We start from the raw sequence: 19,420 nt of genomic DNA on the forward strand, positions 1-19,420 counted from the left end.
ACCCGGCCTCAAACAGTGGCAGTCCGAGCATTTCTGCATCTCATTAGACTGCAGGTGGACACAAACAAAGCACTGAGGAAAAGGGCAAAGGTCATCCTGATGATGCATATTATTAACGTCCCCAGTTGAAGGTCTGGCTGCGTGTGCCCATGAAGACATGAAGACGTGAAGACGTGAAGATGTGAAGACGTGAAGACGTGAAGACGTGAAGACGTGAAGACGTGAAGACGTGAAGACGTGAAGACGTGAAGACGTGAAGACGTGAAGACGTGAAGACGTGAAGACGTGAAGACGTGAAGACGTGAAGACGTGAAGACGTGAAGACGTGAAGACGTGAAGACGTGAAGACGTGAAGACGTGAAGACATGAAGACATGCTCCCACATTGATACGGTGAATGATCTGCCAGGATACGACCCAGCTTATCTGCACATTTAGCCTTGACTAGCATGCGGCTCGTCCACGTGCTCCGACGTGCCGATGGGAGGTTATAAAAGCTGACTTGGCCTCAGGTTGAGATTGAAGTTTGGATGCGAGCAGAGCGAGGATACCACGTCACCGCACACGTTCGGCCATGGCAGGTTAGTCCCGGTCTGAAGCCACCAGGCAACGCTCCTTAATTACCCGTGTTTGCTTGGAATATCACATTCTAAATGTTATATTAACGCAAATATTTCACATTGTCTTGATTGATTTTTACAGGTAAAAAAGACGACATGGGGACGTCCAAGTCTAAAAGTGTAAGTATTATTTTTTTAATAATTTCATTTAATGATCATAATTCTACATACTTAACCCATAACAACCCAGAACACAACTTATTTTTGATGTTTTTTCTAAAATACTACTAATTAATGCCAAAATACAGACCGGATCAAAATCTTAAGACCAGTTGAAAAATTGCTAGGATATGTATTTTGCACATTTGTTAATGGTAATGGTTTAATTTCATTTGAACATGCATCAGATTACAATTGAATGCATCCCATAATCAGTTCCCAGTTCCACATGTCCAAAAGGAGTAGGAAGAAGCAAAGCTTATTAAATCCTACCCCTCCATCTGGTACTTTTACAATCAGTAACTGTTACATTTGTTCACTTCCTATTAAATTAAATTAAATTAAATTAAATTAAATTAAATTAAATTAAATTAAATTAAATTAAATTAAATTAAATTAAATTAAATTAAATTAAATTAAATTAAATTAAATTAAATTAAATTAAATTAAATTAAATTAAATTAAATTAAATTAAATTAAATTAAATTACATTACATTACATTAAATTTTACTTTAAATCTAATTAATTAATAATTTCATTTAAAAATTAAAATTAAAATTAAAATTAAAATTAAAATTAAAATTAAAATTAAAATTAAAATTAAAATTAAAATTAAAATTAAAATTAAAATTAAAATTATTTTCAATGCAAATGCTCTAGGTATGATTTTCGGACATTAATGGTAATGGTTTAATTTCATTTGAACATGCATCAGATTACAATTGAGTGCATCCCATAATCAGTTCCCAGTTCCACATGTCCAAAAGGAGTAGGAAGAAGCAATCAGTAACTGTTACATTTGTTCACTTCCTAAAATAAAATAAAATAAAATAAAATAAAATAAAATAAAATAAAATAAAATAAAATAAAATAAAATAAAATAAAATAAAATAAAATAAAATAAAATAAAATAAAATAAAATAAAATAAAATAAAATAAAATAAAATAAAATAAAATAAAATAAAATAAAATAAAATAAAATAAAATAAAATAAAATAAAATAAAATAAAATAAAATAAAATAAAATAAAATAAAATAAAATAAAATAAAATAAAATAAAATAAAATAAAATAAAAATTAAATTAAATTAAATTAAATTAAATTAAATTAAATTAAATTAAATTAAATTAAATTAAATTAAATTAAATTAAATTAAATTAAATACATTTTTGTTTACTTTAAATGTAATTAATTAATAATTTCATTTAATTATATAATTAATAATTTCATTTAATTAAATTACTCTTTGATAGCCACATCTGGCCCATGTACACAAGAACATCATTAAAGAACATTAAACAAGAACATTAAAGGTCTAGTTGTGATGGTTTCTTATTAAATTAAATTAAATTAAATTAAATTAAATTAAATTAAATTAAATTAAATTAAATTAAATTAAATTAAATTAAATTAAATTAAATTAAATTAAATTAAATTAAATTAAATTAAATTAAATTAAATTAATTATTAAAATTAAAATTAAAATTAAAATTAAAATTAAAATTAAAATTAAAATTAAAATTAAAATTAAAATTAAAATGTACTTTAAATTTAATTAATTAATAGTTTAATTTAATTATAATAATATTTAATTTAATTTAATTTGATATTAGAAAGTGAACAAATGTAACAGTTACTGATTGTAAAAGTGCAAAAGGTAAATTGTTGGAATTTATCAAATGGTCTTAAATTTTGATACAGTACAACGGAGACCAGAATTTCCTCCATTTTCCCTGATTTTCCAGAAAGTGTCCCTTATTTTCACTGCAAATGTTCTAGGTAGGATTTTCGGACATTAAAGGTCTAGTTGTGATGGTTTCTTATGGGTCCATACTCAACAGGACTTTCCTTATGGATCCTCCTACATCCATGCATTACTCTCCTTTTCCAGGCTACGGTGTGCGGCTTCCCGGTTAGCATCTTTTTCATCGTAGTCAATGAGTTTTGCGAGCGTTTCTCATACTATGGCATGCGAGGTGAGTGGCTTTGTTTTGAAGCGGACGCTTCGAGGTGTCTTCAAAAGATGTTTCACGTCTCATACCGAGCAGGCTTCATCAGACCCGACTGTCCTATCTAGTCTCGGAGCGTGAACTGATGAAGCCCGCTTGGGTGAACGATGATACACCTTCAAAGACACCCCAAATTAGTCCATTTCAACGTCCTGAGATGTTCGTTCTGTTTATTCGATTCCCTTATGACAGCCGTACTGGTGCTGTACTTTAAGTACTTCCTGAAGTGGGATGATGACTTCGCCACCACCATTTACCACACCTTTGTCGCTCTGTGCTACCTGACCCCAATCCTGGGCGCCATAGTCGCCGATTCATGGCTCGGCAAGTTCAAGTGGGTCTCACAGAACCCCAACGTCACGTCAAAGGAACCTGAACATGAGAGTCCTTGTTTCCTCCACACAGAACTATCGTATACCTGTCCATTGTGTACGCACTGGGGCAGGTGGTCTTGGCCGTCAGCGCCATCCATGACATCACAGACGCAAACAGGGACGGGACCCCAGACGACTTGACTTTCCACATGTGAGTCGGCCCGTGTCGCACTAGAATCCAGTAAGACCAAATCTGACTGACTGCGTTCTTCTTTCAGAGTCCTAGCCATGGTTGGTTTGCTTCTTATCGCCTTGGGAACTGGAGGCATCAAACCCTGTGTGTCAGCCTTTGGTGGAGACCAGTTTGAAGACCACCAGGTCAGGAACCTGAACCATAAAATGCTTTTACAGAAGATGGAAACAAAAATGTAAATATTCTGGACAGAGACTACTGGACATACAGTCTGTGTATCTTAACGACCGTTGGCACCATGACAGAGTCAAACAGTTTTTGCCTGGGAACGCTTCTACCTTCACAGGATAAGTACTAGACCGGTCCTATCTAGTCAGACTAAAGCAGTCCTACCTAGTCTTAGACCATGAACTGATGAAGCCTGCTTATATGAGAGAGATTAAGTCTTCTAAGACAACCTGACCAGTCCGGTTTCCATCGCTTCAACGCTCCGAGGATACAAAAACAATATTTGAAATCCCAAGGTCCCAAAGTCAAGTAAGACCCGGAAGTCCAGCAGGAAGTTGACATGAACCAGAACCAGTTTGACCTCATAGATATCTGAAATAAGTCAGGTTTTAAGTCTGTTCATCTACAAAGTATACATGGATGGTATCAAAATAAGACATTTGTGGGTCCGCTAATTTAAATTAAATTAAATTTTAGTTAAATTTTAATTTAATTAATTAATGATTTAATTTAATTATAATATTTAATAATTAAATTAAATTAAAAAGTATTTAAAATAAAATAAAATAAAATAAAATAAAAAATAAATAAAAATAAAATAAAACAAATAAAAATAAAATAAAACAAAACAAAACAAAACAAAACAAAACAAAACAAAACAAAACAAAACAAAACAAAACAAAACAAAACAAAACAAAACAAAACAAAACAAAACAAAACAAAACAAAACATAATTTAATTTAATTTAATTTAATTTAATTTAATTTAATTTAATTTAATTTAATTTAATTTAATTTAATTTAATTTAATTTAATTTAATTTAATTTAATTTAATTTAATTTAATTTAATTTAATATTAGAAAGTTACCAAAGGTCTAATCATGATGGTTTCTTATGGGTTCATACTCACATTTTTGGGTCCGCTAAAGGTACTACATATCTGCGCTACTTGCTAAGTATAAATGCTACTTGTTCAGCTTCACAGACATCTGAAATAAGTCGGGTTTTAAGTCTGTTTATCTACAAAGTATACATGGATGGTATCAAAATAAGACATTTATGGGTCCGCTAAAAGTACTACATATCTGCGTTACGTGCTAAGTATAAATTTTGCTTGTTCAGTGAGTTTTAGTGTTTGTTTATTATATTTGTGTTTTGTTTGGATCACTTGTTTTCCACATTTGCCTACTTAAGTGCTTAAGTTAAGTACTTAAGTGTTGCTAAAATTGTCGAACTGGCGTTCATTCAGTCCATAGGCTTGAAAAAGTTAATGACGGCTAATTTAGAACATTTGATGATAACTTCCTGGAGTTGTCCTGCTTTGTAAACACGACATTCCCATCCATACTTTGCCCAAAGGCCGAGTACGACGATTATCTCCTTAACTCACTTATCTGTTCCTTGTGCTGCGTTTGTTGTTTATTAACTAATAAGAACCTCTGTCTTGGTGGCTTTGGAACATTGTCCAAGGATAATGTTCCAAGTCCAAAGATAACTTCACATTGCATCAGGTTGCTTCTTGACTCTTTGCATGTCCCACAGGAGAAGCAGAGAAGCACTTTCTTCTCCATCTTCTACCTGTCCATCAATGCAGGCAGTCTGCTGTCAACTGTCATTACTCCCATTCTCAGAGGTACGCATGAACGGATTCAAAGACAATGTATAGTTATGGATTTTTATATATAAGAAGCTTGTGTTGCGTTCCAGCTCAGGAGTGTGGAATCCACAGCCAGCAGAAGTGCTACCCGCTTGCTTTTGGAGTCCCTGCAGCCCTCATGGTGGTCGCTCTGAGTAAGAAGAACCCATTGTAACATCTAACATTGTCATCACTGTGCAAGCGATAAAATAAAATAAAATAAAATAAAATAAAATAAAATAAAATAAAATAAAATAAAATAAAATAAAATAAAATAAAATAAAAGCTCAACCAACTCCCAAGTCGGTCCTAAAAAGAAAACAATTCTTGTGGTTGTCTTGTAGGCCTTTGTTCCTTTTTCAAATATTATCCCAGACTAGTCTGGAAGGACATCTTCATCTTCACTCACGGCACATGGAACCCACGACCCATCTAGCTTCCATTAGCATTCCTTTATCTTTATCCTTAAGGATGATCCCAACCAAAAGAGCAACCAATTTTAGCATTTAGCATTTTCCCTTCCATGATGATGGCTTTCCTTTTCTTTGGTGCACTGTGGCTTGGGAGACAAAATGAAGTCAAAAAGTCAACTAATCAGCGATGTTATTGGTATTCTTCCGCATGTTGCGTGCTGTAACGAGTTCTTGAACAAGTCTCATGTTTGTGGACCAAAATGTATTTTTAAATGAGCACAGAATTCCCTAACCAGGAGACCGCGTATGGAATATTGTGAGCAATGGTAATGGTAATGGTTTTATTTCATTTGAACATGCATCAGATTACAATTGAGTGCATCCCACAATCAGTTCCCAGTTCCACATGTCCAAAAGGAGTAGGAAGAAGCAAAGCTTATTAAATCCCACCCCTCCATCTGGTACTTTTACAATCAAGAACTGTTACATTTGTTTACTTCCTGCTTTCCTAATATAATTAAAGTTTTTTTTAATAAAATAAAATAAAATAAAATAAAATAAAATAAAATAAAATAAAATAAAATAAAATAAAATAAAATAAAATAAAATAAAATAAAATAAGATTTGATTTGATTTAATTTAATTTAATTTAATTTAATTTAATTTAATTTAATTTAATTTAATTTAATTTAATTTAATTTAATTTAATTTAATTTAATTTAATTTAATTTATAAATTGGAAATTTAATTTAATTTATAAATTGGAAATTTAATTTAATTTATAAATTGGAAATTTAATTTAATTTATAAATTGGAAATTTAATTAAATTAAATGATGATATACATTCTCTTTGAATCCGTCCATGTATACCTCTGAGAATGGGGTTAATGACAATTAAATAAATTAAATTAAACTAAATTAGACTAAATTAAACAAAATTAAACTAAATTAAACAAAATTAAACAAAATTAAACAAAATTAAACTACATTAAATTGAATAAAATTAAATAAGATTTTATTTTATTTTATTTTATTTTATTTTATTTTATTTTATTTTATTTTATTTTATTTTATTTTATTTTATTTTATTTTATTTTATTTTATTTTATTTTATTTTATTTTATTTTATTTTATCTTATTTTATCTTATTTTATTTTATTTTATTTTTTGGTATTTTTAGTATTTTTTAGTATTTATTTTTATTTAGTTTGATTCCACATACTGAAATGCTATGCTAACGCTAACGTAGTCCTAGCATATAAGTGTTTCAAATGTACTTCTTCCCTGAGATCATATTTCTCCTCTCTTGTAGAGAAGTATTGGATTGGATATTTTTACTTACAGTAAACCTCGGATATATCGGACTCGGATATATCGGAAATTGGCTCACAACGGACAGATAAAAAAGAACCAATTTTTCTGTAATGCATTTCCAATAAAAATTCATTGCATATATCGGATTTTTTATAACGGATTTTGCCTATTTCGGACAAAATCTCCAGTCCCGTTCCAATTTCCCTCGCATATATCGGATGGCCGCATCGTGGCCTTTGATCCATCTTTGATCCATGTTCACAGCCAAAGCTGAAGATTATAACATCTTTGTATGAATTACAGACATGTACATGAGCATGTACAACGAAATAAAAAAAATTCTCAAATCTGTAGAAATGCCTTCTTGTTGCTATTAGGGAGGTTTAGAAACCAAACGATAAACGTAAGTGCAAACGATAATGACGTCACAGGCTATTGACATGTATGGGAACTTGCCGACTTGTCAATAGCCTGTGACGTCATTATCGTTTGCGTTTACGTTTATCATTTGGTTTCTAAACCTCCCTAATATATATCGGACAAAACCAGTGGGAACAATTGAATCCGATATATCCGAGGTTTACTGTACTTGGTTATTTTTAGCCTTATGCATTATTTTAGCTGTTTGAAGATGAACTATATCAGCAAGTTGAAGTATTTGTCATTTTAGAAATAAGGAGTACTATTAGTACAATGTAGTTCCATAGAAAGTTCATCATTGCCAAGCCTTTCATGCATATTGTGTGTGTAGTTGTATTCATCGTTGGAAGTGGAATGTACAACAAAACTGCTCCTCAAGGAAACATCATCGTCAAAGTCTCCAAATGCATTTGGGTGAGTTCATCGTTCAAGGCTAAATTGTTATTATGATTCAACAAAACTAAATAATATGACTATTTACAGCATAATATCATTATTGTCATATGTTACTCTTTCCTACAGTTTGCTATTAGCAACCGCTTCAGGCATCGGGGATCACAGTACCCGAAAAGAGCCCACTGGATGGACTGGGCTGAGGAGAAATATGATGTAAGCAACGTGGGCTGGGTTTAAATTGAATATTTACATTGATGTTTACGTCATATTTATATTTACCATTCACATTTCACATTGAGGGCTGCACAGTGGTTAGCACGCAGGCCTCACAGCTTGGAGACCCGAGTTCAATTCCACCGTCGGCAATCTCTGTGTGGAGTTTGCATGTTCTCCCCGTGCATGCGTGGGTTTTCTCCGGGTACTCCGGTTTCCTCCCACATTCCAAAAATGCCTTGAATTTATTTCTTCACGGGTATGCCAGGGTGTACCCCGCCTCTCGGAGACAGCTGGGATAGGCTCCAGCACGTGAGGATAAGCGGTAGAAAATGAAAAAATGAAACAGTCGTCCCTCATTTATGGCCATTATTTGGTTCCAATATTAATAAATGTGATATTTTTGTAATTAGAGCATAGAAAACCTGTTTAGGATGTCCCAAGTGCAGGTTTTCATATTATCAGAGCCCTGTAGGCATGAAATAACACCCCTATAGTCACCTTTACTCTTCTATTATTCTTTGTTTACATCACATGGCAACTCTTAGCTAGCTAGCTAACCAGTTAGCCTTGAATTTATTTCTTCACGAGTATGCCAGGGTGTACCCCGCCTCTCACCCCAAGACAGCTGGGATAGGCTCCAGCATGTCCATGACCCTCGTGAGAATAAGCAATATAGAAAATGGATGGATAGATGAATATTTTTTTCCGTTTCTGTTTTTTTATCGAGCTTTTCGAGGATTAAAAATTTGAATCAAATTAATCACAAATTTTAAATTATTTAATCATGATTAATCACTATTTGCAACTTTGTATGAAATGTGTTTTTACTGTATTTTATGAACAGAAATAAAAGACCGCATACAATTTTCTATAAAATATGAAAGGAAAATTTAAATAGTGCTAAAAAGAAACATGATTTAAAGCACACAAGTTAGCCTTGAATTTATTTCTTTACAAGTATGCTGGAGCCTATCCCAGTTGACTTCAGGCGAATCACAGCCAATCACAGGGCACATAAAAACATGCTAGGTTAATTGGTGACTCCAAATTGTCCATAGGTATGAATGTGAGTGTGAATGGTTGTTTGTCTATATGTGCCCTGTGATTGGCTGGCCACCAGTCCAGGGTGTACCCCACCTCTCGCCCGAAGACAGCCCGATGACCCTCGTGAGAATAAGCAATATAGAAAATGGATGGATAGATTAATAATATTTTTTTCCGTTTCTGTTTTTTTATCAAGCTTTTCAATGATTAAAAAAATTGTGAAGAAATAAATTCAAGGCTAAATCATGTTTCTTTTTAGCACTATTTAAATTTTCCTTTCATATTTTATAGAAAATTATGTGCGGTCTTTTATTTCTGTTCATAAAATACAGTAAAGACACATTTCATACAAAGTTGCAAATAGTGATTAATCATGATTGAATAATTTCAAATTTGTTATTAATTTGATTCAAATTTTTAATCATTGAAAAGCTCGATAAAAAAACAGAAACGGAAAAAAATATTATTCATCTATCCATCCATTTTCTATACATGCTGGAGCCTATCCCAGCTGTCTTGGGGATAGGACTGGTGGCCAGCCAATCACAGGGCACATATAGACAAACAACCATTCACACTCACATTCATACCTATGGACAATTTGGAGTCCCCAATTAACCTAGCATGTTTTTGGAATGTGGGAGGAAACCGGAGTACTCGGAGAAAACCCTTGCATGCACGGGGAGAACATCCTATCCATCCTGGTCACTCCCAATGAGAACCTCAGTATAATGTTAGGCTGCTGTTTTTTCTAGTTGTTTTTTAGTTTTCTTGTGAAATTATATTTTTAGAATTTGTGAATTCATTCATTCATTCATTTTCGACCGCTTTTTCCTCACGAGGGTCGCGGGGTGCTGGAGCCTATCCCAGCTGTCTTCAGGCGAGAGGCGGGGTACACCCTGGACTGGTGGCCAGCCAATCACAGGGCACATATAGACAAACAACCATTCACACTCACATTCATACCTATGGACAATTTGGAGTGGCTAATTAACCTAGCATGTTTTTGGAATGTGGGAGGAAACCGGAATACTTGGAGAAAACCCACGGGAGAAAATTACTAATTTTTCTTGTTAGATTCCAACTTTTTTTCTATGAACATTTTGACTTTATTCCCCATTTTTCATCTACTTGTTCCATTTTTGTAGAAACTCCTGATCGCACAGGTGAAGATGGTGCTGAAGGTTCTATTTCTTTACATCCCCCTGCCAATGTTCTGGGCTCTCTTTGACCAGCAGGTGACCCCCCGCCGTGCCCACATATTTACTGTATTACGGTGTTCAACACCCGCCAATAAAGGCAAGCTGTGTGTCCTCCACAGGGATCCAGATGGACCCTCCAGGCGACGACCATGGACGGTGATTTTGTACGTGCTTTTTAAAATATGAATTCCTGCTGGGAATTTGGAAAGGAACGTTTTTTACAAACATGTCTGCGTTCTACAGGGAATCCTGATCATCCAGCCAGACCAGATGCAGGTGAATATTGCAATATTTCTAATCATGTTTTTCAAATGACGATACTGAACTTCCTGGTTTGTCAGACGGTCAACCCCATTCTGATCCTGATTCTGGTGCCGATTGTCGACAATGTGGCCTACCCGCTCATCACCAAGTGCAAGTTAAACTTCACGTGAGTGTCGTCCGTATGATTTGGGACAGAACATAAAAAAAAAACACATAAAAACTCCACGGTTTTCACACTAAAAAACATGCAGAAAAATACTAGCTTATAATAATTAATATAATATTTGCCTGCAATGACAGTCCATAACACTTCACCGTGTTCTGAATGGCACGAGGGGACATCCTAGGGCAGGGGTGGGCAAACTACAGCCCGGGGGCTACACACGGCCCACCAAGCGTTTGAACCCGGCCCGCCAGTTGCTTTCTAAGTATTTCAAATTTTAACATACAAACTGGCAACATGGCTTACAAGTCGGATGTCTTATTTAGTAAAAAAAAAACAAAACAAAACTGTCAAATTAAATGACATAGTATGATGTGGTGTGATGTTTAAAGTGCTCCGGAAAAAAGGGACATGACACAGCTGATAGTATAACACTTTTACAGATAAAATTACAGATAAAATTAAAATAATAAAATTCTTAAATAAAATTAAAATAATAAAATTATTGAATGAAATTAAAAGAATAAAATTATTAAATAAAATTAAATAAAATTAAATAAAATTAAATAAAATTAAATAAAATTAAACAAATAATTCAAAGAAAATTACAAGCTTATACAACAGATAACTGAAGTCATGTTGCACGTTGTCATATTTTCACCATTTATCATATGGGCCTTTTTTCAGTATTCCAGTATTAAGGAATGATAAATCGGGAAAATTTACACCCCAATTTTTTTTTCATTCATATTTCTATATAAGCTAATAAGGAAGATGCTAAACCAAAATATATTTTGAAAATATTTGTATTTTAAAATGTTACATTAAATATTCTATTCTAATTATGTAAATTACATTTATTAGTTAAATTAGTTAGAAGTATATTTTATTTTATTTTATTTTATTTTATTTTATTTTATTTTATTTTATTTTATTTTATTTTATTTTATTTTATTTTATTTTATTTTATTTTATTTTATTTTATTTTATTTTATTTTTTATTATTTATTTTTTATTATTTATTTTTTATTTTAGAAGTATATACTTTATTTTAAATTTTTTTAAAATGTATTTTAATATATTAAATTATTTCATTTCATGCCATTTTATAATTTATTATTATTATATTATTTATTTTGCAATTCAAATATTTTGAAAATATTAACACTTGACATGAATGACATTCAGATATCGTAATGTGTAATGTGTAGTTTTTAAAAATACAAATATTTTAAATTACATGAAGTATTTGAATGTAATTATCCAATAACCTGAGGTATTTTTTTTGCTATTATTTAATGTTAAATTTGTATTTAATTTTATATTATTTAATTTTAATTTTAACACATCATTTTATGAATGAAATATAAACATTCTAAAAATATATTTTGGACTTGTCTGTGCCACAACAGTTGAGAAACGCTGATCAATACTATTGACATCTGGATCGATTCCGCCCGCTCCCTAGATTACTGAGAAAGGTCAAATTAGCATTTGCTACCTGTCAAACCTCGAAAAGTCACATGACTTTAAACAGTCAAGGGAAGAGAAAACTCAGGTGAAGAACATTACTGATCACTTTTGTTAATGTGTGTGTGTGTGTGTGTGTGTGTGTGTGTGTGTGTAGTCCGTTGAGGAAGATGACCGTTGGGATGTTCCTTGCTGCTCTGGCGTTTGTTTCCGCAGCCCTTGTTCAAATCCAGATTGATGTGAGTGTAATGGCAGTAAAAAAAAAAAACACATAAGAGAATCCAAAACACACTTTCATGCACTTTTATGCCCCCGTCCGCCCATTTTAGCAAACCTTACCCACCTTCCCATCGAGCAGCGCGAGCCAAGTCAAGTTCCTCAACATGCTGAACAAGGAACTGGACTTCAAGGCCGGGTCGCAGTCGCTTCAGTTGAACGCATTTACGGTACTTCCGCAAAGCTATGCTACTGATGATGCGTTGGATTTTTTAAAAAAAATGGCCGACTTTCTATTGGTTGTGCTACACCAGGCCACCAATGATTACCTCACCTTTGATGAGCCGTTTGCGCTGGAATTGGGCCCTGGGGTGGTTTACCCCATCAGTTTAGCTGATGGATCTCGGAATACTCTGGTCATTCTGCAGGATGGGCCCCAGCCCCGGCCAGTCGAGGTAAGCAAAGCCGGCACCCGATGGGGGTAAGGGAACATGTCTTAGGTCTCAGTTTGATTCTTCTCTGTTCAGTTCGAAGACATCGGTGTCAAACCGGAAGAGGGTGCTAATGCTATCAGGTGAGTCGCTAATGATTCAATGATTCATGCTAATGCGGCTACGGTTCTAACTAGCGTGTTATCCTTCTGCAGGTTCTTCAACAGCCTCAACACAGTTTTGAATATAACAGTTGGCAACCAGGACTTCCACGGCGTTGGGGCTTCCAACATGTCAGCATACGTCGCGGTACCACAGGGGAAGTAAGAAAGAACTTTTTTTTTGGGGGGGGGGGTCCTTTCTGATGCTACATAAGAATCCATTTGTCTTCAATCAGTGCACAGTTCCTGATCAAGAACAGTTCAGGAGGGGAATGTGTCTACAACCAGAAACTTGGCTTCGGAAGTTCTTACACCTTGGTCATCCCGCCAAATTTTGTGTTTGGCGCAAACGTAACGACATATTTCACGAGACTTTTTGTACTTGGGAAGGTCTTGAGATGAGTGGTTTTGTGTTCTACAGTGTGAACAAGACATCCGTGTAGTGATGGACATCAGTCCAAACTCCATCCACATGGCCTGGCAGATTCCTCAGTACTTCCTCATCACGGCAGGAGAGGTGGTCTTCTCTGTTACAGGACTGGAGTTCTCCTACTCGCAGGTATTCATAAAAAGGTTCAGACAGTTTTAGATCTTGAAAGTCAACTGGGATGTTTGATTGGCACATTACGTAGATGCATAAGTGGGTCAAAAATGACCCGGTCAGGTTGTTTTCTTGAAATATCTTAGTAATGAAAATTTTTCATCATTTCATATTCCAGTTATTCCTCAAAAAACATGTTTTTTCATATCATGCCATTCACATTTTTAACTTACCTTTTATACATTTTAAGACATTTTTGTTTTTGTGTTACTACCCCAACCTTCCATAAGTGGGTCAAAAATGACCCGGTCAGGTTGTTTTCTTGAAATATCTTCGTAATGAAAATTTTTTATAATTTCATATTCCAGGTATTCCTAAAAAAACATGTTTTTGATATCATGCCATTCACATTTTTAACTTACCTTTTATACATTTTAAGAAATTTTAGTTTTTGTGTTACTACCCCAACCTTCCATAAGTGGGTCAAAAATGACCCGGTCAGGTTGTTTTCTTGAAATATCTTTATAATGAAAAAATTTTTATCATTTCATATTCCAGGTATTCCTAAAAAAACATGTTTTTGATATCATGCCATTCACATTTTTAACTTACCTTTTATACATTTTAAGAAATTTTAGGTTTTGTGTTACTACCCCAACCTTCCATAAGTGGGTCAAAAATGACCCGGTCAGGTTGTTTTCTTGAAATATCTTCGTAATGAAAATTTTTTATAATTTCATATTCACATTTTTAACTTACCTTTTATAAATTTTAAGAAATTTTTGTTTTTGTGTTACTACCCCAACCTTCCATAAGTGGGTCAAAAATGACCCGATCAGGTTGTTTTCTTGAAATATCTTCATAATTAAATTTTTTTATCATTTCATATTCCAGGTATTCCGAAAAAAACATGTTTTTGGTATCATGCCATTCAAATTTTTAACTTACCTTTTATACATTTTAAGACATTTTTGTTTTTGTGTTACTACCCCAACCTTCCATAAGTGGGTCAAAAATGACCCGGTCAGGTTGTTTTCTTGAAATATCTTTATAATGAAAACATTTTTATCATTTCATATTCCAGGTATTCCTCAAAAAACGTGTTTTTGATATCATGCCATTCACATTTTTAACTACATTTTTATACATTTTAAGACATTTTTGGTTTTGAAAAATTTGTAAAATTGGCATAAAAACGCATTGTTTCTAGTATGGGTCATTTTTGACTTACTTATGGAAGAGAGTAGGGTCCAGTCACTTGTGCATCTAAGGGTTAATACAGCAGTTCCAGAAATGCTGCAAACGTTTCACAGACAGTAGGCAGTGCCTGTGAAAAAAAATTATTTCACAAATAGCAATTCCACAACTTTTCCAGTGAAAGATGACCAACTAAATTTATTTAGTATAAAAATATTACACTTTATCATTTGTATCCATGTAGCCATTTAGTGCAATTATTAAAAATAGTATTTTCTTTGCTTCCCAGGCACCTAGCAACATGAAGTCGGTGCTGCAGGCGGGTTGGCTGTTAACCGTAGCCTTCGGTAACATTATCGTGCTTATTGTTGCTGAGGCTGCGACACTTCCGGATCAGGTGGGTGCCTTAAGTACACTATTAAATATTATAATATTAAATAATAAGAGCGCCGCCACAAAAATTAATTCCTTTCTTCCCTCAGTGGGTCGAGTACATTCTCTTTGCGTCCCTGCTGGTGGCCGTGTGCATCATCTTTGCCTTCGTAGCCTACTTCTACACGTACATGGACCCAGCCAAGATCGAAGCTCAGTTCAGTGAGATGGACCCAGATGATAAGTGGAAGAAGAAGGCCGGGAAGGACTTGGTCGAGCATCGAAACGCAGAAAGGAGGCGTTCTGTTTCCAGCTTGTATCAGGAGAAAGAAGTTTCACAGACCAGGATGTAGACAATGATTGCGGACCCCCATTCCCCCCCAAAAAAACACACACACTCACTCACACAAGACCATCTTTGTATATAAATGCTGCTTGGTTCTGTGTTTTGTATCATCTGTTTAATGTCAAAAGTGACTTTTATTTGTTTTTGTTTGTTTTTTAGTAGGCGGGGTTATACAAAAAAAATCAACAAACTTTGTTGAGAGGCTGAGCAAAGACTAAGACTTATTTTTTTTTAGTAAGGTAAAAAAAGGGGAATAATCTGAGTTGAATCTTCATGTTAAATTCAAGGCATGAGCAGTAGGTAGACATCCATCAGTGGTGGGGTGGCGCATTTGGTACCTTTTGTCGGATTGTTAAAATATACATTTTCATTTCTGCTAGTATCTTGGAGCATCGGTAACTTCCACTGGTGATTGGCCCTGCTTGTAAATTTGGTGCTTACAATCAATATTTATCTAATAACATTACAAAAACATTATTTTTTTTTTACATCTTCTCACCAGAGATGTCAATTTCTCCTAGAAAAGTAAATAAAATGAGTTTTTATTCATTCATTCATTTTCTACCGCTTTTTCCTCATGAGGGTCGCGGGGGTGCTGGAGCGTATCTCAGCTGTCTTCGGGCGATACAGGGTACACCCTGGACTGGTGGCCAGCCAATCACAGGGCACATATAGACAAACAACCATTCACACTCACATTCATACCTATGGACAATTTGGAGTCGCCAATTAACCTAGCATGTTTTTGGAATGTGGGAGGAAACCGGAGTACCCGGAGAAAACCCACGCATGCACAGGGAGAACATGCCAACTCCACACAGAGATGCCCGAGGGTGGAATTGAACCCTGGTCTCCTAGCTGTGAGGTCTGCGCGCTAACCACTAGACCGCCGTGCCGCCCAAAATGAGTTTTCCATAAAGATTTTTTCCAAAACATACTATAAAAAAGTTTTCACATCATAAGGGGACATTTTGGGGACAACACATTTGATTTTTCGTTTTGTCATAATTAGGAATGGCCGATAATATCGGGCCACCAATAATATCAGCCCGATATCAACATAAAAGTTTAATATTCTTAGATCAGTATCGGATTTTTTCCTGAAAATGAAAACCATTGGGATGCACGGTGGAGAAGTGGTTGGCATGCAGGGCTCACAGCTAGGAGACCCGAGTTCAATTCCACTTTCGGCTATCTCTGTGTAGAGTTTGCATGTTCTCCCCGTGGGTTTTCTCCGGGTACTCCGGTTTCCTCCCACATTCCAAAAACATGCTAGGTTAATTAGCGACTCCAAATTGTCCATAGGTATGAATGTGAGTGTGAATGGTTGTTTGTCTATATGTGCCCTGTGATTGGCCGGCCACTAGTCCAGGGTGTACCCCGCCTCTTGCCTGAAGACAGCTGGGATAGGCTCCAACACCCAACCGCGACCCTTGTGAGGATAAGCAGTAGAAAATGAATGAATTAATGAATATTTAAAAAATGCTGATTAATAGATTAATTACAGATTAATTACAACATTAATGTTGTTCACCTCTTCTGTGGTGTCGTCGGGCTCTTGTGTTCCTGGACACTTTGGCTAGCTCCTTACGCTACGTTCTTTCCATCATAAATTACAGTAATTCCACCAGTCAATTATCTAAAATAAGCCATTGGGGATTCAGGAAATGGGGCGTCAACTCACTTGGGCTAATTTTGGGGGCACCGAAAATTTTAACGAGTTCTTAATTCTTCATCCAAGTTCTTGATTTTTCTTTCTGTCATAATCCATTGTCTTTCCACCAGCCATTGGCTATATAATATATACCTGCAGGAGTGGCGGGGGCAGCCACCCACGGGGGCTAGTTTTGGGGGCAGCACACATTTAAACGCGTTAAAGATTATATTGATTCTTTCTTCTGTCATAATTTATTGTATTTCTACCAGGCATCTGAAGGGAGCTAAGAAGGAGAAGTCACCTACGGGGGCAAATGCTGGGGGTGGCATAAATAAAAACAGCATAAATCCCCCTCTTGACATTATAATCCACAGTATTCCCACCAGGTAATGATCTCCTATAAAGCACGGCAGCGTTAAGGATGTGGGCCAATTTTGTGTGGGGGGGGGTGGGTTGGGGGGGTGCAGCACAATTTTTAACCAAGTAAAAAAAATGTTATTGATTCTTCTTTCGGGCATGATCCATTGTATTTGTACCAGGCATTAACCTAATATACCGCATGGCGGGAGTGAGGCAGGAGGCGGCCACCCAAGGGGGCAATTGTTGGGGGTGGCACTAATGAAATATGGCTAAATCCCTCTCCTTCCATCATAACCCACAGTATTTCCACTGGGCAATGATGTAATAGAAATCATTGAGGAGTTAGCAATGGGGTCGTGACCCCACTTGAGCTAATTTCGGGGGCAGCAAAACTTTTCATGAGTAAAAAAATGCATTGATTCTTCTTTTTGTCATAATCCACTGTATGACCTAATACTATATAATATAGTATAGCAGGAGTTAGGGAGCGGGCAGCCACCCATGGGGGCAAATGTTAGGGATGGCACAACTGAAAAGAGCTTGCCCCCTTGCCATCATAACCCACAGTATTTCCAGTAGGCAATGATGTAATAAAAACCATTGAGGAGTTAGCAATGGGGGCGTCACCCCACTTGGGCTAATTTCGGGGGCAGCAAAAATTTTAATGAGTAAAAAAATGTCTTGATTCTTCTTTTTGTCATAGGGGGCAGCCACCTAATCCACTGCATGACCTAATACTATATAATATACTATGGAAGGAATTAAAGAGGGGGCAGCCACCCGTGGGGGCAAATGTTAGGGATGGCACAACTAATTTTCGGTAATTTCAGGGGCAGCAAAAATTTGAATGAGTAAAAAAATGCTTCGATTACTTTTTTTGTTATAATCCACTGTATGACCTCATACTATATAATATTGTATGGAAGGAGTTAGGGAGGGGGCAGCCACCCATGGGGGCAAATGTTAGGGACGGCACAACTGAAAAGAGTGCTCCTCTTGCCATCATAACCCACAGTATTTCCACTGGGCAATGATGTAATATAAACCATTGAGGAGTTAGCAATGGGGGCGTGACCCCACTTGGGCTAATTTCGGGGGCAGCAAAATTTTTAATGAGTAAAAAAATGCCTCGATTCTTCTTTTTGTCATAATCCACTGTATGACATAATACTATGTAATATAGTATGGCAAGAGTTAGAGAGGGGGCAGCCACCCATGGGGGCAAATGTTAGTTAACTGAGAGCTCTTCCCATCAGTGCTTCCACCTGGTGATGGTGTATTATTAAGCATGGGGGACTAATGGATGGGAGCATCACCCCACCTGATTTAATGTTGGGGGCGAACATCATCTCTTGTTTGTTCATACATTTTTTACATATCATTATATCTGCCTAGCAACAGTGTGCCAAAGAAAAGCTCATATAGAGGAGACAAACCCACCAACGTTTACCTCTTTTGGTTCTAACCGCTTTTTGGAATGCTAATGAATACCAGTGGGGTCATGGATTCCATGCGCTGTTACAAGGAGAGGTGATCCTTCCAGACCAGCCTGGTACAGTATTTGAAGAATTATTCATTTAATCTTAACGCTCCTCTTGTGTTAGGTTCGGTTTGGACCCGGTTCTAATAATATGACTATAAAGCAATATTTTGAGCCACAACTGAAATCATACGTGTACAATTAGCCAACACAACCAGCTCATTTTCTCATCATGTAAGCTTCAGGGGATTCTCATTTTGACCGTTTTTCAGGGTATTCTCATTTTGACCGGTTTTCATCGGATTCTCATTTTGACCATTTTTTAGGGCATTCTCATTTTGACCGTTTTTCAGGGGATTCTCATTTTGACCGTTTTTCAGGGTATTCTCATTTTGACTGTTTTTCAGGGTATTCTCATTTTGACCGTTTTTCAGGGTATTCTCATTTTGACCGTTTTTCAGGGTATTCTCATTTTGACCGGTTTTCATCGGATTCTCATTTGGACCGCTTTTCAGGGGATTCTCATTTTGACCGTTTTTCAGGGGATTCTCATTTTGACCGTTTTTTAGGGGATTCTCATTTTGACCGTTTTTCAGG

The 19,420-nt window shown here is 35.4% G+C and overlaps 1 protein-coding gene across 1 annotated transcript; it reads left to right on the top strand.

The window, feature by feature from the left end:
* The first annotated feature begins 704 nt into the window (after nt 1-704).
* slc15a1b (solute carrier family 15 member 1b) lies at nt 705-15,525 on the top strand. The gene is made up of 22 exons (XM_058051051.2): nt 705-739; nt 2,671-2,755; nt 2,981-3,122; nt 3,194-3,313; nt 3,381-3,480; nt 5,066-5,156; nt 5,231-5,314; nt 7,639-7,721; nt 7,830-7,916; nt 10,112-10,201; nt 10,285-10,329; nt 10,409-10,441; nt 10,507-10,595; nt 12,220-12,301; nt 12,392-12,508; nt 12,593-12,733; nt 12,806-12,852; nt 12,925-13,032; nt 13,107-13,221; nt 13,292-13,429; nt 14,898-15,005; nt 15,091-15,525. The coding sequence occupies exons 1-22, from the start codon at nt 716-718 to the stop codon at nt 15,331-15,333; spliced, it is 2,172 nt and encodes a 723-aa protein (XP_057907034.2). The 5' UTR covers nt 705-715; the 3' UTR covers nt 15,334-15,525.
* Nucleotides 15,526-19,420: the final 3,895 nt, after the last annotated feature.

This window comes from Doryrhamphus excisus, linkage group LG15 (assembly GCF_037039965.1).
Source record: "Doryrhamphus excisus strain RoL-2023G ecotype Guam linkage group LG15, RoL_Dexc_Guam_v1.1, whole genome shotgun sequence".
NCBI lineage: Eukaryota > Metazoa > Chordata > Actinopteri > Syngnathiformes > Syngnathidae > Doryrhamphus > Doryrhamphus excisus.

Coding starts and splice junctions, on each gene's coding strand:
- slc15a1b (XM_058051051.2), top strand. CDS start 716: ATGGGGACGTCCAAGTCTAAAAGT. Junction 740..2,670: donor GGACGTCCAAGTCTAAAAGT/GTAAGTATTATT, acceptor CTCCTTTTCCAG/GCTACGGTGTGCGGCTTCCC. Junction 13,430..14,897: donor TGGAGTTCTCCTACTCGCAG/GTATTCATAAAA, acceptor TTTGCTTCCCAG/GCACCTAGCAACATGAAGTC.